This window comes from Jaculus jaculus, chromosome 5 (assembly GCF_020740685.1).
Source record: "Jaculus jaculus isolate mJacJac1 chromosome 5, mJacJac1.mat.Y.cur, whole genome shotgun sequence".
Taxonomy (NCBI): Eukaryota; Metazoa; Chordata; class Mammalia; order Rodentia; family Dipodidae; genus Jaculus; species Jaculus jaculus.
In genome coordinates this window covers 159,064,010-159,087,163 of record NC_059106.1, presented here as the reverse complement: position 1 = coordinate 159,087,163, position 23,154 = coordinate 159,064,010, and the positions used below count along the sequence as shown (strand labels likewise).

At 46.6% G+C, this 23,154-nt stretch overlaps 1 protein-coding gene across 1 annotated transcript in view; it reads right to left on the bottom strand.

Annotated features, from left to right (window-relative positions):
- The window catches only part of Clic6 (chloride intracellular channel 6), a 48,474-nt gene that overhangs the window by 13,063 nt on the left and 12,257 nt on the right, over window positions 1-23,154 (bottom strand). Inside the window, exon 2 of the mRNA XM_004654583.3 lies at window positions 223-332. Within this exon, the coding sequence (XP_004654640.2) occupies window positions 223-332 (110 nt within the window). The remainder of the gene's footprint in view (window positions 1-222; window positions 333-23,154) is intronic.

Below are 23,154 nucleotides of genomic sequence, written 5' to 3'. Positions count from 1 at the left end.
AAAAAGCAGGCTCCCAATGGCACCCAACTCTCTTTCCTCCTGTCTGCAACCCCTATGCCCTAAAACCATACTGCTTGGCCCACACTTGAGGCTTCTGACCAAGTATGGACATGCCATGATCCTGCCCATGGGCCTCAGGAGTGTGTGTCTGTGTGTGTGTGTCTGTGTGTGTGAATGGGAATTAGGTTCAATTATTCCAGTATTGCCAAAGCCTCATCTTACCTCTTCAGGTCCACCGTCGTGACGTTAAATATAACACCCTTTAGCCAGAGAATCATAAAGAGACGCTGAGAAAATGGGCAATTTCCAATACTCTCACCATCATAACCAGCCTATAAATGGAAAAAGAGATCTTTATCTGAGCCAGTCTCACAAGGAGAGATGCCAGAAGTCACAAAGCACACTCACAAAATTATTATGAACTTTTATGAATCCCTACAATACCGTAAATAGTCTTCTGAAGCCATGTAACATGGGGGTTTGTGTTAGGTGGGAGGAGGGTATGGAGAATGGGAGACAAAACACACACATCACATGTACACACACACACACACACACACACACACACACACACACACACATTTGTCCCACCTCCTTACCACTTCCTGCCATGCTGGGCCTCTGAGTAGCACTTCACAGAGGGAAAGAAGAAACCAAAACTCCCTTTATTTCCAAAGGCAAAAGAGAAAATTTGTCTCTCCTCATCTCTTCTTGATCCTCTCTGAGGATCTCTGAGAAAGGCAACATGCCCAGGATGACCATGAGTGAACACAGATCATCAGAGCACACATCATCACCTTCCACAACACTACCTCCACTGGTCTCTACCATTCTGGTCTACCGGATGAGAGTTGTGGGTTATAAGAGTTTCAACATCCTTGGACATAAGAAAATGTATTGTTCTCCTCTTCTGATTCATAGGGACATAGGTAGTGAGATGAGAAAAATTTGTATCTGGAAGGTAGATTCTTAACGTTGTCACCAAGCTGAAAGGACACAGAAGAGTTCCTTCCTAATGCGCCAAAGTAGGTCCTCCACCCACCACCTGAACACCAATACAGCAATCCACCAAGCCTCTCCCCCTCCCCCTGAGCTACTGGAGCAAGAGAAAGGCTGCTGTTGGGGACAATAAGTGGGACAGATGTGGGGCTTCACAGCTCCTGGTGGAAGGAGTGATGGAGCCCACGCTGACAAAGGGAGCTCTGAAACTCTCCTTTCCCATCCCATCTCTCCTCACTCTACAGATCTCTGACAAGGTCCTAAAGTCGCCCTGCCATGCTTGGGCACGGTTCTTGCATCCTGCTAGAGTCTGGATGTAGCATGTGCCCCAGAGATTCATGGACCACAAGCTTAGGGCCCAGTGTAGCGGTTTCAGCAGATGGCATGGAACTTTTGAGAAGTGGCACCTAGTTGGCAGTAATGAAATCACCGGGGAGCTAGCCCTAAGAAGGGATTAATGCTGGTCTCTGGGAGTTAAGTTCTCATGAGACAGGTTGTTATTCAAATGGAGTCTGAAGCTGGGCATGGGGGCACATGTCTTTAATCTCAGTACTTGGGAGGCAGAGGTAGGAGGATCACTGTGAGTTCGAGGCCACCCTGAGACTACTTAGTGAATTCCAAGTCAGCCTGGACTAGAATGAGACCCTACCTTGAAAAAAACAAAAACAAACCCAAAAATGATAATAATAAATAAATATCATGTCTGGATTTAATTTATATAAAGAGACATTAACAGACTCAGAATGCTGAATTCTGAGTCCTCTAAACTCTATATCTGGGCTCCATACCATGTCAGCCCCCATCACCTCCCCCATCAGGCATCTAGCATTGAATTTGCCTGTCTGCTTGTCAAAGGGGAAGGCTCTGGGAATTCTCCAAGGCGGAGTCTGGAGTTACAGGCAGAGAGCAGAATAGTTACAACACATGCACCCAAGCAGTCCTAACGAGTCCACTGCAGATGGACCCCGACAGATCATCCTGCCTCACCCACAAAAGGCCATTCCTGCCGGGGTCGCATTATGCAACGGCCCTTTGGAAAGCTGCCCTGGTCTTCTCTATATTTTTGATTTGGAGCCAGGCAGGGCTGAGCCATAAGGGAAAAAATATTAAAAAATTAAAAGCTCTCAGCTCTTGCTGCCTGGGAACCCACCCCAGCCATGGCACTTGCTCCCCCCGTGGCAGGTTTGGGCACAGTCTGGCCAAGCAGAAGAGTTGGGGGAAGGGAAGAGGAAAATACAGGGACATAGTTTGGCCAGCCCTGACTTGCTCTTCAACCTCTTGTTTTTATAACAGCTGCACTAAGCACAATAAAGTCTGAAGTAAGTTCTGCGGAGCAGAGTGGGACACGCGTTCTCCTGCCCTTTCCACCCGTCTCTCTAACCTTTGTGATGCCGAGGCTCCGAATGCAGCAAATCACTTTGAGCTGTGTGCCTCCTGCTCCAAGGCTGAGTGTTGTCTGACAAAGCTCGCTTTGGCAAGGAACTTTGTGTATGTGGGGGGGGCGGGGAGGAGGGGAAACCTCTCTGTCCCCTAAAGCATCTGGGAAAGAATTAGATTTCACAGGTTGCTTTGTCTTGTCCAGCCCTCAACACTTCCCAGCTCAAATCCCTGTTTTCCCTTGAAATTGTTATATATATATATATTTTTTTTTGTTTATTTTTATCTACTTATTTGAGAAAGACAGGCAGAGAGAGAGAGAAGGAGACAGAATGGGTGCGCCAGGGCCTCCAGCCACTGCAAACAAACTCCAGACGCGTGCACCCCCTTGTGCATCTGGCTAACGTGAGTCCTGGGGAATCGAGCCTCGAACCGTCCTTAGGCTTCACAGGCACGTGCTTAACCACTAAGCCATCTCTCCAGCCCTTGAAATTGTTTTTGTTTCTTCTTCATGTGTGCGTGTGTGTGTGTGTGTGTGTGTATGTGTGTTGGTATGTGTGTGTGTATGTATACTTGTGGGCACACATGTGTGCATGCATGTGTGTGCATGTGGAAGCCAGAGCTTGACATTGGCCGTCTTTCTCAATCACTCTCCTCTTTATTTACTGAGGCAGGGCAGGGTCTGTCACTGGAGCCCGGAGCTCCCTGATCCAGCCAGGCTCCTCAGCCAGCTTGCTGCGGAAGTGGCGGGGGTGTCGGCCTGTCCCTTCCTCCCAAGCACGAGATTACAGGCAGGCTGCCAGGCCCATCCAACATTAACATAGGTGCCAGGGCTCCAAACTCTGGTCCGCGTGCTTCCATGGCAAATGATTGATCCACTGAGCCACCACCTCCCCCCTGCCCCCAGCCCACTGAAATTGTTCTGGTAGCTACTTCTTTCAAAGGAACAAAGGGTCTAGGAGCAATCACTTGCTTAAAAGTAAGAACTGCCTTTGCCATCCAACTCTGTAAAAATTTTCACAAGCGGCTGGCACTACCTGCACAGGACCTGCATATTAAGAAGAGAGGCAAAAAAAAAATGACATCAACATGGAAGAGAGACTAGCTGGAAAGAAGAAAGGATAGAGTGGAGTGGAGATTTGGAAGGGAACAGAGGGGCATTGGGAGGCCTGTGATTATGACATATTGTCTATACTCATGGAAGTTGTCAATAAGAAGTTTAAAAAGAAAATAAAAAACACCTTGGGGCTGGAGAGATGGCTTAGCAGCTGAGACACTTGCCTGCAAAGCCGAAGGACCTCGGCTCAATTCCCCAGGACCCATGTTAGGCAGATGCACAAGGTGGCGCATGCATCATTTTCTGTGGCTGGGGGCCCTGATGTGCCCATTATCTCTCACTCTCTATCTCCTCCCTCTTTCTCTCTCACTCTTTCAAATAAATGAATAAAATAAAATGAAATAAAATAAAATAAACCCTCAAGCTCAGCAGGTCCTTCACTGATGTGCAAATGGGATGAAACATCAGCTCCCTGGGGTGGATGGCGGTCTGTGTAGCCACGACACCCACAGCTTAAAGGCAATGATGAAAACTTGGTGTGCATTTCCCCCACGCGGCCTTGGCACGGAACTGTTCCAACCGAGCGTGGCTAGTGAACTGCAAGCTGCTGGGCAGTTTAAAAGAATCAGCCTGCTGCCTTAAACACCAATACAGCAGGATTTACATATCCAGTGTTGCCTCATCTTAAATTGCTCTGAGTTCTTTTTTTTTTTTTTTTCTGTCTCAGTCTGTTGTAAATGAGGGGTTTACTGGAACACGGTGGGAGTGACGAGGACGCTTTGCTGCCTAATTTTATTACTTTAATGTGCTTCAGTGCTAGGACGTGCCAGCAAAAATAAAGGCGAAGAAGATACACGATCTCAATGGCCCATTATTGAGCAATAAGGAGGTGGATGTCTTGGTCGTATTCATTAGCCAGACAAGATGATGGATAAACACATTTACACTAGGAATGAGCAACTGCCACCATCCCATCACCAGGATGCTCCAACATGTGGAGTTTGACTTTCCAGCACTGGTAATTCTCTCCAGCTAATTACACTCTGCACTAAGATTCCTCAGCAAGGTTCTCAGCCTTCAGGGGAAGTTTTTGCACATATACATTAAAAAAAAATTAAAAATAAGCAGCTTGAGAAATCAGAGTACCTTTCATTTCCAGAGAAGACCTAAGCCCTTGGATAACTTAGAATTGTGTCCCCTGGCCCTTTTAACCTCAAAATTATTACGTATTTTCTTTTGCACAATTTCGCACCTGCATAATATATTTTGATCATATTCACCCCATGGCCCTTACCCTCCATGAAACCCTTTCTTCCCCTTTCATGCTTTTTGCTTTGTTTGGTTTATTTTGTTTTGTGGTTTTGTTTTGTTTTTGTTTTTGTAATCCACTGAGTTGAATTAGGGTTGCTTACAAGACCATGGGTCAGGGGTTATCTACTGAAATTTGGCTACTTAATAGTGGCTATACCACCAAAGTGCATGACTCTCCCTCCCCTAGCAACTGCCAATAGCTCCTCTGACAGAAACTGGCTCTTGTGGGTCCCCTCCGTTGCCCACGACAGAATGTTGGCCTGCCCCACCAGATACAGGAAAGCACGGCTGCTGTGAGTTCCCTAGTGGAATCGCCATGCCTGCTGGGTCCAGAAGGGAGTATTTCCCAGCACTCCTGACAGCCTGTGGCTCTTACCCTCTTTCTGCCCCTCTTTCCAGCTATGTTCTCCTGGCCTTGGAGGGGGTGATAGACATGTCCTGTTCAAATTCGATTTTTATTTTTTGAGCATTTATGATGGCAATTCTGAAAAGTTGCACATGCAGGCCTCTGACCCATTCTGAGAAACACCTTTGCAAATGACACCTGCTTTGGCTTTGAGGACAAGGGTAACTACCAGATCTTGGTATATGCCCACTGACACCTCAGAGCTGCATCCAAGATGTGCGTGTGTGCATGCATGTGTGAGTGCATGCGTGCATGTGCGTGGGCTCTGACTGGCAAGGTGAAGGTGGGCAGCTCCTCTGTTCCCCAGACGCTCTGAAAATCATAGCCTCATCGCCCACTTGCCATGTTTGCTCCACTGAGAATGTGTGCTGAAGGATCCTTTCTCTGAGCTTCTGTTAAGCATTGTTGTTACTTCAGGTAAATGACCTTTCTGATGACCCGGAAATACAAGCACCATTTATACTGTCACCTTCCACCACAGTGACTCTAGTTACTGCCTTCAGAGGACCAACTGGACATCTCATTGCAGACTGGCAGACTGTACTTGGTGATAACCCTTAAGCCATTCTCTTGTTTTTGATATTTTATTTGTTTGTTTGTTTAGAGGAGAGAGAATGGGCACACCAGGGCCTCTTAGTTCTACAAACTCCAGACAAATGCACCACTTTGTGCATCTGGTTTTATGTGGGTACTGGCGAACCAAACGGAGGCCAATTCAAGCCAGCAGGCTTTGCAAGCAAGTACCTTTACTGTCTGGGCCATCTCCCCAGCCCTTAGATATTCTCAATGGATCCTTAGCACACATCCTCTCATAGCTTGCCCAAAAGGCCACATATCCACTTTTCCTGGCTCTACCTCCTTTCTAGAAAATTCTGTGTAGACTTAAATGGCAAGCACATTCTATAAAATAAATACTTTTGCTCTTGCCAAATGCAAGCCATTTGGGAGGTGGGGGGAAAGGTAGGAGGATCGCCATGAGTTCGAGGCCACCCCGAGACTACATGGTGAATTCCTGGTCAGCCTGGGCTAGAGTGTGAGACCCTACCTCTAAAAAACAAAACAAAAAAACAAACCAGATACAATGTTTAAATACATGGGAGGTCTTGGTTTTCAAGTGAAAACATCATCACACTCTCCATGAGCCCAAGTTGGCATTTGCATTTCTAAACAACATGGTCAGGAGAAATGGACAAAGGAGCTGGAGCCAAGGAGCACTAGCGGGCTGGAGGATAGTGGCTAATCGCGTGGCCTTGGGCTTTTTGTTTGTCCACCCCCCAAGTCTCAGCCACTCCATTTGAAGGAGCAGGGATGAGGCAACTGGTATGCTTGAGCGTCTTGGCACCCGATAGCCATCACTAGCGTGGTCTCTATCTTCATCACTATCTTTACTCTCCTAAAGCCGTGCGCATCACAACAGACAATTAGGGAATTTCAGGTACCATTTAACAGGCCTCAATTAGTGTCATTTTCATGCCAACATGCATAGTTCTTAAATAACCAGATGGTTTTTTTTCGGTCTCAAGAGTTAAGAAAGCATGTACCTCAGGGCTGGGGCTAATAGCTCAGTGGCACATGCCCTGGGTTCAATCCCCAGAACCGCAACAAAAAACAAAAACCATTTGTATTAGTTGCCTTCCTTGTTCCTGGTACAAAATACCTGCTCCGAAGCCAGGTTACAGGAGGAAGAGTTTGATTTTGACTCACAGTTCAAGGGTACAGTCCATTGTTGATGGGGCATCACAGAAGACAGGGTAGAAAGAGAAGAGCCCAAAGAGGGGGGAGGGCGGCTATTGGGGTGCTGTCATCTGGACACAACGCGACCGCCGCGCTCATGAACTCACAGCAGCTGTGGTTACCTGGCCAAGATTGCCTGCCAACACTGCATTATGAGCTGGGGTGGGGGGGTGCTTATAAGCCCCCCCACCCTTCCCCGATGAGCTATATGCTGGCTGGAAGGAATCATTTTCTCTAGTGGTAAAGCCACTGCTAAGCTGCCTATGCTCCGGTAAATAACCCCCAACCCAGACTCATGCAAGGAACCCTGATTTAGCTCAGTGGTTCACACGTACACACACACACACAAGCACTAATTACTGACACAAACTAATTTAAGTAAGGTTGTGAATAATGGATGGATGTTACCCTCAAAAATCTTATGAGAGTTAGTCTGTCATTCTATTTTATAGATAAGGAAACTGAGGCTCTGAGAAGGGAACACAAACAGTGCTGCTGAATAAAGCGCTCCCTCCCTCCCTCTTTCTCTCTCTCACTGTCTCCTTCTCTCATTCTGTCAAACCAGATCCTGTTATTGGCCCCAACTTCTGTCCAGCTGCTCAGGTGGATTCCAGGCTCGGCTCGTTTCTTACCTGAAGGTCAATCACTTGTTCCTCGCACTGTGAAGCCGCTCATCCCCAGCCTCAGAGCCTCAGGCCTAAACTCCTGCAGCTAGCTCCCATGGGTCTCCGCGTGGGGTTTCTAGCCTTCTGACTCTTTCCTGTGTCCAGACAGTATTACCTGAAAAGGTGCCACCTCCTCTATGTCCTCCTGTGGATCACTAACTGGAGCTCATTGCTCCCAGGACGCGTGACCCGAAAACAAGTCACTCAGCCTTCTGGTGACTCTCTTTCCTCAGTTACCACGCGAGGCTAATGGGACCACCCCTTAGTGCATGGATAATTAAGTCAGTACTTACCCTGGAAACACCGAGAACGCTGCTCAACATCTCCCTCCTTTTCCCTTTGCCTCTTCCCAACTTCCACTTCTCCCTTCTCCTCTTCCTCTTTCCTCCTTCTTTCTCTTCTACCTTGCTTCCCTCGATCCCCTTCCTTTTCCACTTGCCCACATCTCCCGCTAAGGTCCTTACTGTCCTCATGCTGTGCTCTCAGGCCTCTGCCATATCCCTAATGACCCCATATCGCCTTCCCACCAGATTCCCAGTCCTCTTGCTATCACAGTAAGTGAGCTTCTCTGTCCCCAAGCGTCTGTCCATGACTCTCTGTCCCTTTTCTGTATTCTGCTGGCTCTACCGTTCACCCTGCCTGGTTTAGCACCCAGCAGTTCCCTGTTTCCTGTTAGTGACCTTCCTTCATGGTGAGACCTTCTGCACAGAAAGCCTGATGTCTCCGCACACTGTGTGCCACCCATCTGTTCCCTTCAGAAGGCACTCCACGAAGCTTGGTCCACGAGCCAGCTGTGGTTGCACATGTCTTTAATCGCAGCATTCAGAAGACTGAGCGACTGAGTAAGGAGGATCGGCATGAATTCAAAGCCAGCCTACACTACAGAGTGAGTTACAGAAAGAGGAAAAGAAAATAATACACTCAGTCCACAGAACAAATCACTGCCATCCTCAAAAGGCCTATTGAAACCACTACCACCAGGATGCCACCACTAGGCCCTCAGAGGAGCACTGTTGGCTCAGCAGGGAGCCCGTGAGGTGGAGCCTTGCTGGAGGAGATGTGCCACTGTGGCATGGACCTTGAGGTTTATTCGTGCAGCCTGACTGAGTGCCTACTAGCTAGCTCACTCTTCCTGCTTCCTCCCTGCTGAAGTACCACGCTGAGATGCCCAGCCCCTGCTCGGCCACGCCTTCCCTGGTGCGGTGAAATTTACCCTTTGAAACTATAAACTGAAATAAATCCTTTCTGCACATAAGCCGCTTCTGGCCAGGTGTTTTGTCCCAGCCAAAAGAGAGTAACCACTACCTGGTGCTTTGCCTGTTTCTGGAAACTTCCTTTGTGGAGCTGCTCCAAGGATTTGCAAGATGACCACAGGCATCAAGGAGGGTAGCTAAGCCAAGAGGCCAGCTGCCCCGGTGGACTTGTGAGCTCCGAGAACTGTTTTGACATGAGCGTGGAGCCCCGTTTACTCCTGCTGGTCACCTCTGGGACCTCAGCCTTACAGCCTTTGGAGAATAACCCCAATGGGAAGTTTCTACTTGGAAACACGTAACTGTCTCCCCTAGTATGTATTTTAATTATCACAGGATTTGTTTCAGAGGCCACCTGGACAAAAGCAAACATGTCAGAGACCCAGATGTTCATCTCAAGAGGTTGAGGACCCCACCTGTGACCCTCTGCTCTTTGTATTCTGGGCTCCTCACTATGGTTTTCACAACCTGTCCTCAAAACGCTCCACCAGGGAAACAACTTCAAGAGACTGTTGATGCCCCCTACTGGTCAGAAGATGCACTTTCACTTCGCTGAGGCCACATGGCTCCTGGAACAAAAGTTCTGCCTGGAAATGTCCCTAGGTTTGCAAGCATCTAGATTTACCCAGAATTCAGGGGCTCCCTGCTACGCAGGTTTTTCAGTTTTAAAACAAGAAAGTCTAGGAAAACTAGGAGTAGCTGGTTTTTCCATCCCTGACAGCTTTCTTAGAGCCCACTGAAAATCTACCTGGAGGGCGCTGTATTTCTGTCCTTGGTACTGACCAAATCCCATCCCAAACTCACTTGGAGTCTGAGCAGTGTGTCTTTAAAAACTCACTTGTCGGGGCTGGAGTGATAGATCTAAGTCCATAAAGTGCTTGTCTTACAAGCATGAGGACTTAAGTTCAATCCCCAGTATACACGCAGCCGTGCCCAACGTGGCGGCGTGCACCTGCCTTCCCCGCACTGGGAAGGAGGCGTAGGAGGATCCCGGGGGCTCACTGGCTAGCCCCGCCTGATCGGTGCTCTCCAAGCCAATGAGAGACCTTGTGTCAAGAAAAGGTAGGTGGTGATCCTGAGGGTGCCTCCTGAGGTTGTTTCCTGGCCTCCTCACACACACGTGCACACACACCCACACCCAAATGAACACGCGCACTAGGTACACATGCCAAAATGCACTTATTTTGAGAGCGACAGTTACATTATAAACAGTTTGTTTGCATCAGGAAAATACAAGTTTCAGACTTGTTCATTGTTCCTTGAATCTCATTGAAGAATTCAGGGGGAACAGACAGGGGACAAGCATTGTGGGTAAGAAAATAGACATGCCCCATAGGTTGAGCTGAACAGGCCCTAAGAAAAAAATCCTAATTGTGTCTGAAAGTTTCCAGTTTCTTTCTCAATGTGTTCAGAACTTTCATGTTGTTTCATTCAGTTCTCCAGAAGCATGTGATTCCCGGGAAGTAACTGCCTCCTTACATTTTCTCCTGTAGCGTTTCTGAGTGTCGGTTCAAGGGATTCACTCTGTGGATAAAACACTTGCCACTGAAGTCTGAGGACCTGAGTTCAGATCGCCAGCAGCCCTGTAGATGCTGGCAAGGTGTGACAGCCTGCCTGTAATTCTAGCACTCAGGAAACAGAGACAGGCGATACCTAAGGAAAGCTGACGGCAGAATTGGCAAGCTCTGGACTCAGTTGAGAGACTCTGACTCAGTAAATAAAGGGGAGAGCGATTGAAGAAGACATCCAATACCAACCTCTGGCCTCCATGTGCATATACCTGCACCCGTACGCATGTGAACATATATGGAAAAATATTTGTAAATAAATGTTAAACAGTCCAAATGCCAGCAGCTGTAAAATCTAGGGTTTTTTGTTGTTGTTTGTCTGTTTGTTTTTGTTTTTTGTCAAATGAACTAGTCAGTAAATCAAAAATCTCTTAAGAGAAATAATGAGGATAGGGGTTGTGACCAATAAGGATTTTAGAACACATAGAATTTTAACATTACAGTATAGCGGAAGGGAGTCAGGTGTGGTGGCACACGCCTTTGATCCCAGCATTTGGGAGGCAGAGGTAAGAGAATCAATAGCCGTGAGTTCGAGGCCACCCTGAGACTACATAGTGAATAGACTGAGCTATAGTGAGACCCTACTTTGAAAAATCAAACCAAAACCAAAAATATATAGGAGAAGGGCTGGAGACATGGCTCAGCATTTAAAGTGCTTGCTTGCAAAGCCTAATGACCCAGGTTGGATTCCCTCAGTATCCACATAAGTCCACAGGCACAAAGTGGTGCATGAATCTGGAGTTCATTTTGCAGAAGCTAGAGGCCCTGGCATGCCCGTTCTCTCTCTCTCTCTCCCTCTCTCTTTCTCCCTTCATGCAAATTGATAAATAAAATGCAGCAAAAATGATTTCCCCGTGGCTAACTTTCTAGGTAGGAGGCAGGGATAACTGTGTGCTAGGATTCGTAAGATTTGGGAGAATTTATCTGTCTAAAAAAAACAAGACCCATACATAGCCTTCCATGAAAGCCCTTATCTAAAAATAAAAAAAAAAAAGTTAAAAAAAGAAAAAACTAGAAAAAGCCACTGACTACCAGAGTAGTGGCTGTCCACAAGTCCAACCTATAAAACCTGACCACTAATGTTCCCACAAGCAATGGCTCTATTTCCTCACTCACAAAGCAAACAGGTTCATCTTGACACCTTTCTACAGGTGACACGGTGTCATGGGTGTTGGCAAACATTGTGAAACCAGATGAACACTCTTGTGCCTTCTCCATGAACTTAATCTGGTAGAGATGTGCTTGCCAGATCTCTCTCCACAACATTGGCTGTGGTTTCGAGAAGCAGAATCACTGACCACAGCCGGTCACTGTAGCTATTCAGAACATCCACACACTCAGACTGCAGCATAGCACCCTGGGGGTGAGGGAGATTTTCTTCCTAAATTGGAGGTTTTTTTTTTTTTTTTTTGGTTTATTTATTTATTTGAGAGCAATAGACAGAAAGAGAAAGGCAGAGAGAGAGAGAGAATGGGCACACCAGGGCCTCCAGCCACTGCAAACAAACTCCAGATGCATGCACCCCCTTGTGCATCTGGCTAATGTGGGTCCTGGGGAAGCAAGTCTTGAACCCGGGTCCTTAGGCTTCACAGGCAAGCGCTTAACCGCTAAGCCATCTCCCTAAATTGAAGTTCTTAATGGAGCTATGGGGACTTGGTCCCTGAAAAGTTGTGTGATGTTTTAACCAGCAGAACAAGAGCCATTTCTGCATAACTGGGAAGCTCCCTGGTCTCTAGTGGTTAGGATTTGGCACTCTCTAGTTAATTGGATAATTGGTTTCTCCTGCAGTTGTGTTACTCAGTGGAAAAACTTTGACAAGATTAAAAACAAACAAACAAACAAATGAATAGCTCTAAGTACCCAACAAAAATGCATCAAGGGGCTGGAGAGATGGGTTAGCGGTTAAGGTGCGTGCCAGCATAGCCAAAGGACCTGGGTTCAATTCCTCCTCACCCATGTAAAGCCAGATGCACAAAATGCCACATGCATATGGAGTTCGTTTGCAGTGGATACAGGCCCTGGCATGGCCATTCTCTCTGTCTCTCTTTTATCTCTCTGTTTGCAAACAAATAAATAAAAATATTTTAAAGTGCTTCAGAAAGAAAAGGGAGGTGACAGCATGAAGCACCTGTGATCATGTCGCCTGCCGGCGGCGAGGTAAGATGGTGTGTGTGTTCCACTGCACAACTCATGAAGTCTGCCTGTATCTTCATGTTTAAGAAACTCGGGCCTTATCTTGTGCCCTCATGTCCCCTTTTATCCTGGCCGTGAAGATTTGAAGGTAAGCCTAGTTTACTAAAGCAAAATGTCAGCTTTTGCAAGCTTTGGCTCAACCAGTCTGTGGTTTTTGTTTGTTTTGTTTTGGGTTTTTTGAGGTAGGGTTTCACTCTAGCCCAGGCTGACCTGGAATTCACTATGTGGTCTCAAGATTCACAGAAATCCTTCTAACCAGCCTCTCTATATGCTGGCATTAAAGGCATGAGACCCCATGCCCAGCTTAGCCTATGGTTCTGCGTTGACGAGAGGGGACATAAAAATCAGCCGGGAGTGCAGGATCATATCATGTATAAAAGCAAAAGGCAGCATTAGGCCAGACATGAGGCCAGCACTCGGGAAGCTAAAGTAGGAGGACCATTGCTGTGAGTTCAAGGCCAGCCTGAGTCTAATTCCAGGTCAGTCTAATCTAGAGTAAGACCCTACTTGGAATAACAAAACCAAAAAAAAAAGTGGCATTAAGCTTCAAAATCAGAAAAGTATCATATTTTTAAAAAAAAACAAAAACACAGCATTTAGGGAAATCACTAAGTTGTATGAGAACTTGAACTGAAAGGATAGCTACTCTAATTTAACAATTAGATTTCACTTTATATTTTCCTGTAATGACTGAATCCTTACAAACTCAAGGGTTGTGGATTATAATTAATTTGCTAAACCTACAAGTTCTTTGACAGTGAACTGTCACAATCCCCCCCTTTAGCTGTGGACAGTTCAAGTGGAGAGCTTTCAGGACATTTCAGCCATTACAGAATTATCTGGACGCTCTATCTCCCTCCATTTCCCACTTTGACCTGTCTTGACCTAAGTACAGGAAGAGAAATGGCCCACAGCCCAAGGCGATCAGCTGCTCTGCAAACAAGGAGAAGCACAACAGGCTAACACCCAGGCTGTATCAGAAGGAAGTCTTTCCCCCTTCGCGTGCTTTCTTTGGCAAATGTTGTCACTCCCTCCCTACTCCCTCCCTTGACACTGTTTTGGGGTTCTCTAACCCTGACCCAACCTGGGATCAGTTGTACATGACTGTCCCTAAGCCCAGATGAGGTAGAAACCATGCCAAGACTCCTCTTCTCCAAGCAGAGGTGTGCTAGGTGACCAGAAATCACTATTCCTAATTTACTAAGCATTGTACAGTATCCATAGTGTCCAGTGTCGAGGAACTGAGTTGTCTCATCTGCCCATACAGGCATGCTATCAGAGAGGGCTGAGATTGCTAAGTATATTCCTTTATTGCCCTGAATCCACCCAGGGGAGTCCATTGCCTTAAGGAATTGCCACATTTCTATTTGGTGTCAAGATGCAAAGCAAAGTAAGGCTGAAGAAACTGGAACTCAGAGAAAGCCACGGAATCTGACTGAGTGAACACTGCTGAGAAGTGCCCTGAGATTTCTGTGTTGGCTGAATCTCCATGGAGACAATGATGGCGTGGATAATTATTTTCTTTGACAAGTGCCAAAGAAACACTTACACCAATGTCCACATGAACACAAAATTGAGCAGGGAGTGTCCAGTGGGAGCCAAGCGTTGTAAGGCACACACATATAAATCACTTAAAAGGGTATCAAACAAGATGAAATAAAACCAGTAAAAACTCCACTGAGACTCACAGTACACACTATCTTATACTCATTAAGGTACCAATTTCTATAATGGAAAACGACACCTTTTCAGGGGTCATGGTTTCTTTCTATGGCTAATCCTGACCTGGCAGCTCTCAGAATCTGATCTCCCAGCTTGCATTCTGCTCCTGTGTGTGTGTGTGTGTGTGTGTGTGTGTGTGTGTGTGTGTCTCCCTTGAGGACGGAAGGTAACAGGTACAATGGTGTCACAATCATGAGACCCACCACCAAGGTTCTGTCGCTTTCCTCCTCACACCCTCCACCCAAGCCTCATGCAGCTCAGCACCTTCTCTTCCTTCATCCTGCATAATTAATGCCAGCCAAGAAGGAGTTCCCACTGTCCCCACCTCTCAGGAACAGGATGGAGCCAGTGGGACAGTCCTGGAGAAGACCACACCATTATCAAGAGAGGCAAGGACGTCCGTGCAGACCATCCGGAAGGGTTCTGGCTTCTTTTGGTCTTCCTGCCAGGTAGCAGGAACCTCCCTGCAGGCTCAGTCTCTTCTGTCCCTTGCCTGCCCCCTAGTGGCAAGGACCAGAGCAGCCAGTCAAACCCTGAGGTAGATACAAGAGTCTCTCCTGTTAAACTGGGAGGTGTGAGAGACTGTGGTGGCCTTGCGTCCAAACCCTTGCTGCATTATGCATTGACATTATGCTGGCTAACCCCACGACACAAACACATAGGCGTCACACTTCTATGAGGACCATAAAGAAAATGCTTCCCTATGTGCTGCAAGACCTAGCTTTGAAAAGAAAAGAGGAATGTTTTGTTCTTAAATAAATAAGCCTGGACAGGAGACATGGATTAGCAGTTAAGACACTTGCCTGCCAAGCCTAAGGACCCATGTTCTACTCTCCAGATCCCACGTTAGCCAGACGCACAAAGGAGAGGCAAGTGCAAGGTCGCACATGCCCACTAGGAGGCGCAAGCGTCTGGAGTTTGATCGCAGTGGCTGAGGCCCTAGCGTGCCTATTTTCTGTCTCTCTGCTTTCTCTCTCTCTTTCTAAAGTAAAAATTTTTTAATTTAAATAAACAAGCCTATAGTAGCTAACACTTCCTACATAGTCTTTGACTATGCTGACATACCCCACCAGCCGCCCAAGCCATGCTAGGGTGGAGAACTGCCCTGATTGTCTATGGTTTGGAAAATGTGTCATCGGTCACTCTTTACCTCTCATTCTTCATATCCTTAGAACTTAGAAATCCTTCCATTCGGGCTGGAGAGATGGCTTAGCGGTTAAGCGCTTGCCTATGAAGCCTAAGGACCCCTGTTTGAGGCTCGGTTCCCCAGGTCCCACGTTAGCCAGATGCACAAGGGGGCGCACGCGTCTGGAGTTTGTTTGCAGAGGCTGGAAGCCCTGGCGCGCCCATTCTCTCTCTCCCTCTATCTGTCTTTCTCTCTGTGTCTGTCGCTGTCAAATAAATAAATAAACAATTAAAAAAAAAAAAAGAAATCCTTCCATTCATCATCACAGTTTTAAATCTCAAAACTTTGAAACCTATACCTGGACTTTTCCAAAAAGCCTCTGAAGCCTAAACATATTCCCAACTATTAGATTTATTCCTTTCAACTGTTGTAATGATTAATTTATTATTAGATAGATCGAGTGGTTGACCTGTGTAGCTTAATTACCAAACCACACAGCTTGTAACTTAAAAAGGCTCAGTGAGGTTGGTGTTCGCCCGTTGCAGCAGGCGGAATCAAGTCATCAAAAGCACATGAACAAATAAGATGGCCCTTGCTATTTTTCTTCCTCACTTATGAATTAAGCTTGAAAAAAAATGTCAGAGCTATTTTTAATCCTTATTTAATAATATGGCCTGATCCCAATTGAGGCTTTTACGTGGAGATGAAAAGCTTATTTCCTTGTAAAAGTCTCACAAGGAATTCTTATAACAAAGGAACATCTTGTTCTGAAAAGCCTGCCTAATAATGCAGCCTGTTGTTATTCACCCTGGTGGTGTGCATTCCTGAGGGATGCAGCATCCAGTCCCAAGAGTGACTCAAAGGGGGAAAAATGCAGGAACCAAATGGAAGGTCTGAAAACATGGAGGGTCTTCTCTTCCTCTGTGTACCTCAACACCCGGACTGCTCTAATCTACTGCGTTTCCCCCATCTTTGCTCTGTGTTCTTATCCATTCATATTTCACCAGGCTAGAACATATAGAAGTTACATGTATGAGTAACTAGTTACTTCATAATAAACAATCCCAAATTAGAAATCTAAAGTGATTGTTTCTTTACATTTCCTCATAGTTCCTTATGGTTTTTGAGTCGGGAATTTGAAGGAAAAAAAAAAAACCTTTCTGAGTGATCCCTGGATCCCACTTGGCATTGGCAAAGTCACTCAGTGAGACTCGGCTGGCAGGTGGGCTGGTTGGGGAGAGGGGCAAGGGAGCTTCATACAGATGTGCAGTATCGTATGGGACCGGCATATGGCTAGGCTCAGTTAGGTCTATCAAATAAGTGCCTACAGGAGACTCCTTGGTGACCTTGGGCTGGTCAGTGAATAAGGCAAAAAAAAAAAAAAGAAATCTACGTAGGCTTGTGCAATTTAAAGAAAAATCACCTAACATGCGCCCACCATATTCTACTGGTTGCCAAGAGTCATGAAGGCTAAACCAAATCCACAGGGGAGAAAACCAGACCCTAGTTCTCAAGGGAAGATGTGTCAGAGAAAGTACAGCCATTTAAATCCAGCGCACTCTAAGAACCCAGACTGTGCCAAAGTGCTCCAGTCATTCACTGATAGACACAGGCCTTTCCTGACTTGATCTAACTTCAGAAAATGTTAGCCATGCCTCAAAGCAGTGGATCTGCAGGACTTACCTTAGCAAACCTCAGTATTTCTAAGCAATCGCCCTTATTGCTATCCTTTACCATTCAAAGAGTCATGAGAGACTGGCTAAAGTGGTGGTATACAAAGACCGTCCCCTGCAGATCTGATTCACTGCTACCTCGGAGCTTTCTTAAGTAGAGAATTCTATTTGGAGAATTAAATGACACCAAATAGCCATGGGGTGCAACCCAAAACTTTACCCAGTCTGACTGTTCGTGGGAACAGAGCTGAAAGCATCCAGCCTGGAGCTAAAACTAAGACGATCAAGTTGGGGGAGAGATTGCATCTTCCTAGCGTTCTTAGAACTTGACTCCAAGGTTCTGACATCAAAGGCACCAGAAAAGTGTTAACTTTCCTCAGTTAGGGAGGAGAACTCAGTGCCCTTGGATCTCCAGACCAAGAACACCTTTGTTCTGCACAGCCTCCATCACACACACGATAGCTGCGAAACCTCCCGATGCCTTGGCTGCCCCAGGGTCTGCCACCCTGATGGCCTCATCAGAACCATGTGTGTCCCAACCCAGGAAGAAGAACCACACCGCCTGGGTCTGATTCCTTAGTCCTGTGTGCCATGGAAGCTAGCGGTGGGACAGGGGTCCTGCTGGGGACATGTCTGGGATGCACAGTAAATGTCCCCCCAGCAGACTGCAGCATCCCAAGCCCCCAAAAGGTTAAAAAAGACTAGAAAAAATATAAACAGAAAACCCTTCAGCCACATGGTGCCAGGGCTCCTTTGCTCTCGGCAGCTGCACAGTCCAGTCCTACAGGTGGGGAACGTAATCCTGCAAGTGTGTGAAAGAGGGCCTATCTTGCCTCTCTCCAGAACAGCGCCCTCGGAGACAAAAGAGGGGTCGTGGACTTGTCTGTACTTGACAGGCTTCTCCTTTGTCACCACAGGTGACAGAAAGGGTAACAGACAGCTCCGTGCAGAGTGCTGAGCGCACACGCAGCCAGATGCTAGCTGGCTCCTGGAAGCCCAGTGCACTGACAGGTGAAAAAGGAGACAGAGGCAGGAGAACGGCCAAAAGCTCTCGCCGGACAAACGCAGTGGCGAGCAAGGGACGCATAGAGCCTGCATCAAACAAGGAGGAAGGTCAAGACCAGCGCCCAAAATTGCCCTCTGATTGCCCCACATGCACCATGGCATATACATGCCTGTATACACACATGCCACACACCAAAAAGGAAAGAGAGGGTGGGGAAGGGAGAGAGGGAGGGAGGGAGGGAGGGAGGGAGGGAGGGAGGGAGGGAGGAAGGAAGGAAGGAAGGAAGGAAGGAAGGAAGGAAGGAAGGAAGGAAGGAAGGAAGGAAAGAAGAAAGGAAATATGAGGTGACCCAAATCATTGTCCCAAGCCTTCCTTGCTTGGGTGCTATGATGATGATGCTCAATCTTCCTCACTCCCTTTGAGGCTTCGAGTCTATTCCTTACTATAGTGACCTCTCAGGACACAAGAGAACAGATTATTTTTTTCTCCCACATGCCTTAGTACTTCAGTAGTTAAAATCACTGTTCTTGGGCTCGGAGAGATGGCTCAGCAGTTAAGTGCTTGCCTGCAAAGCCTAAGGGTCCAGGTTTAATTCCCCTGTACCCACATAAAGGCAGATGCACAACGTGGTGCATATATCTGGAGTTTCTTTGCAGTGGCAGGAGGCCCTGTCGCACCCATTCATTCTCTCTCTCTCTCTCTCTCTCTCTCTCTCTCCTTACAAGTAAATAAATAATTAAAAATAAAACCAGTGTTCTCCAATGAAAGCCAACTTCTGCAAATACAATTTAACTCATCCCATATCCTGTGTCAGATGAAAAGATGCTAAGGGTTATTAAGATTTGCATGAAAAATATGTAACTAAAAACCCACAACCCAAATCTTTCCACATGTTGTAGCAGCCAGGCTCTGTGCCTCCATTTATGCATCCATCGTGTGCAGATGCATGGACAATTCAAACTGTCCTGCAAAAGCCAGGGTCCCTCAGAGCCACAGATCTAGAGGAGTATAAGTATCCCCTTGCTACAGTTTGGACCTTAAGTGTCCCCTCAAAGGCCCACGTGTTAAAGGCTTCTTTTGCAGTGAGATGCTCTCGAGAAGTGCTGTCATCTTTAAGAGCTAGTGCCTTGTGAGTGGTCACTGGGGGAATGTCCTAGAAGGGAATATTGGGACCTCAACCTTTTCCTGTGTGTGTGTGTGTGTGTGTGTGTGTGTGCATGCTTGTATGTGTGTAGGTGTACATATGTGTGCGTGTGCATACGGAGGCCAGAAGTCAATGTCAAGTGTCTTCCTCAATTACTCTCCACCTTATTTTTCAAGGCAAGGTTTCTCAGTGGCCTGGAACTCATGGATTTAGCCAGCCTGGCTAAGCAGCAAACCATAGGGATTCTCCTGTCTCTGTCTTCCCAGAGCTGAGATTACAGTCATGTGCTCTCCCCCATGCCTGGCTTTTATGTGGGTGTTAGGGATTTAAACTCAGATCCTTATCCTCTGAGCCATCTCCTCATCCCCTCCACCCCATTTCCTTTTCTTATAGCTTTTAAAATTATCTATCTATTTATTTAGTTGCAAGGAGAAAGAGAGAGAATAGGCACACCAGGGCCTGTAGGTACTGCAGACAAACTCCAGATGCATGTGTGTCTTTGTGCATCTGGCTTTATGTAGGCACCAGGGAATTAAACCTGGGTCATTAGGCTTTGCAGGCAAGTGCCTTAACCACTGAGCCATCTCTCCAGTCTTTCTTAACTTCCTGGCCAGGAAGCACACAGCTTTCCTCTGCCGCTCCCACTCTCCCTTGGTGGGCTGCCTCACCACAAGCCCTAAAGCAATGGAGCCAAAGGAATCACAAACTGAAACTTCCAAAACCACGAGCCCAAATAATCCTTTCCTATTTATAAATAGGTTATGTCAGGTCCCTGTTCATGTACTTGACCTGAAGCTGACTAACACACCCCTTGTTCATCCTGGATCACGCTCTAGAAATATAGGGACAATGTTTGTGTGAACCACTGTTGCACTCCTGGCCCCAGACACAAGGTCTGTTACTTGGCAGATAATACATATTTGCTTTAAATACACACTTGGGGGCTCGGGATATGGCTTAGCAGTTAGTGCTTGCCTGAGAAGCCTAAGCACCCACGTTCAACTCTCCAGATCCCATGTAAGCCAGACACACAAAGGTGAGGCAAGTGCAAGGTCACACATGCCCACTAGGTGGCGCAAGTGTCTGGCGTTCACCAATTCTCTATCTCTCCTCTCTTTCTCTTTCTAAAAAATAAAAAATAAACAATTAAAAAGTAAATAAATAAATAAATAAATAAACACTTGGGCCCAAAACACCACAGGGTAGTTTGTAAAACAGTAAAGCTTTTCCATCTCCCTACATGAAGAGGCCCAACTTTTAGGTGAGTAACCCAACATAGACAAGGAGACGAAATGTGAGTTAGGGAAAGTCCACAAATGTAGCAAAAGTTTGGATTTAGAGAATAATGTGATAATTCCTTATTTTCCCATGTGCAAATCTAGACTTAGCCTTGTGGGCTGAATAAGCAAATGTCAACTCCATTGAGCTTCCCTCCAGAAGCTTAGAAACCATCTTGGTAAGTAATCGGTCGGTTCTCCCACCTACTCATGAAATGTCAGCTACCTATGGGCTTCATGGTCCTCTGCCATTCATCACAAAGGTGTGTTATCATTCTCTGTGAGTTTTGCCTAATTCTTTCAACAACTAGAAAAATGGACAGACGTCTGGCTTAAAGACGCATCCTCAAAGACAACATTGAACCACTGTTGGTTATGTGTGCCCAGTGGTTCTGATCTGTGGAAATCAATGTCTCTCAGAGGCTGGCTCACCAAGAACAAAGTGATGCCCCTTCCATTTCCAGGTGGAATCCTGTGGGCATGGGGCCAGCCTGCTGTCCACCGAGGCCTAACCTCTGTTTTGAAAAGGAACGCTTACAATGCAACAGAGTTCAATTCTGGACGTGCATGTGCTTCCTGAAGTACCTGCTAATTAAAAAGGAAAGGAGAAAGGCAAGACTGAAAATAGCTAATCCCTTAGGATTGCAGACGATATAGATTATGAAGGACAGCAAAGCATTTAAAGACTCCAGTAAATGACATAAAGACTGGCAGAGTCCCATCCTGATCTACGATCGGCTTCCCAGACATCGATCACAAGGAATTCCCAAGACTCAGCGCACAGGTCGCCTCGGGGCAAGCAGTCCACACCCACGAAAACAAGTGTGGCACGTGGACATCAGGCACACAATCACCTAATCTCCTTGACATAAAATTCAGAAAGAATAAAACCAAACGCTGATTTGAAAATGAGGCAGTCGGCTCACAGAAAGCAGATGGAAGTGCTTTTAAACATCTTTAGAAGCACCCTCAACTTCATGCATCGCAAATGAAACCTGAATTATGTAGTGATGGGCATCATTTTCCACCAATCAGATTCAAGAAGTTCAAGGCCGCCTGAGTGCAGACGGCAGGGAGAATAAGCCTGGGTCTGATAGAGTGGCAGGAGAAACATCTCGTGTTTTATCTCTTGGAAGAGGATTAGTAAAGAAAACCTGTTCTATGTACACATACCCTTTCCCCTGACAATACCATTTCTAAAAATACAACTCTCACATATTATACATATGTAGAGGGCTGTTCTCTATACCACTGATGAACATATAAAAAGAGGAAAGTGGGCTGGAGAGATGGCTTAGCGGTTAAGCGCTTGCCTGTGAAGCCTAAGGACCCCGGTTCAAGGCTCGGTTCCCCAGGTCCCACGTTAGCCAGATGCACAAGGGGGCGCATGCATCTGGAGTTCGTTTGCAGAGGCTGGAAGCCCTGGCGCGCCCATTCTCTCTCTCTCCCTCTATCTGTCTTTCTCCCTGTGTCTGTCACTCTCAAATAAATAAATAAAATATGAACAAAAAATATTAAAAAAAAAAAGAGGAAAGTGCTATCTATGCACCCATCCCTGTGTTGCAATTATTATTTTTTTTATTTTTTGAGAGAGAGATATGGAATGCCAGGGCCTCAGCCACTGTAATCAAACTCCAGATGCTTATGCAACTTAGTGGGCATGTGCAACCTTGCACGTGCCTCACCTTTGTGTGTCTGGCTTATGTGGGATCTGGAGAGTCAAACATGGGTCCTTAGGCTTCCCAGGCAAGCACCTTAACCTCTTAAGCCAACTCTCCAGCCCCTGGGGTTGCAAATTTTGAGAGTGACAGGGGCCTCCCTCGATCCAGATGGGCTGGACTCCAGTGGCTAAGGCTCTCAACTTAATATAGAACACCAAAGAAGGATTAAGGAATAGGGACAAGGAGATGAGGAAAGCAAAAGTAAACTTTTTTTTCCCTCTTTTTTCGAGGTAGGGTCTCACTCAGGCTGACCTGGAATTCACTATGTAGTCTCAGGGTGGCATTGAACTCTCAGCGATCCTCCTACCTCTGCCTCCCGAGTGCTGGGGTTAAAGGCATGTGCCACCATGCCCGGCTTAAAGTAAACTTTATTAAGGAAATTTAGAAAGAGATACACGAGAAAGTCAGGGGATCCTCAAAAGGAACAGAGAGAGGGTTTTCAGATCTGAGGCTTAGAGCTGAGAATATACAGATGGAAAAGCCCAAGTGTCAGGGCAGGCATGCTTATGCATTCTGCTGGCATCGAGAGAGGAAGGAAGGAAGGGAGCAAGGGAGGGAGGAAGAGAGAAAGAGAAAAGGAGGGAAAGAGGGAGACAATGAAGAGGAAAAGTTACTCTTCTTGAGGGTCTGTGAGCACCTGCACCAATGGAGGGGGTCCTTGGGGGTAAAGAACATTATCTCAGTAAGGGGACAACTACTCCTTCTGCCTCTTTAACATGTCTGCAAGTGAGAGATGGTCACTAAGCCAGATAAGTGATTAACAGGCTCCACCTACTCAGGACCTGAAGACTTTGTTCCTGTGATCAGGGGCAAGGGACTCTTCTCTTTCTAATGTTACTGGGGAAACAGGAGTTGGCATCCTTCCTTCAGTGACCTCGAAGCCTAATGTCTGCCTACTCCAACATGTGGAATCTTGATAAGCGAG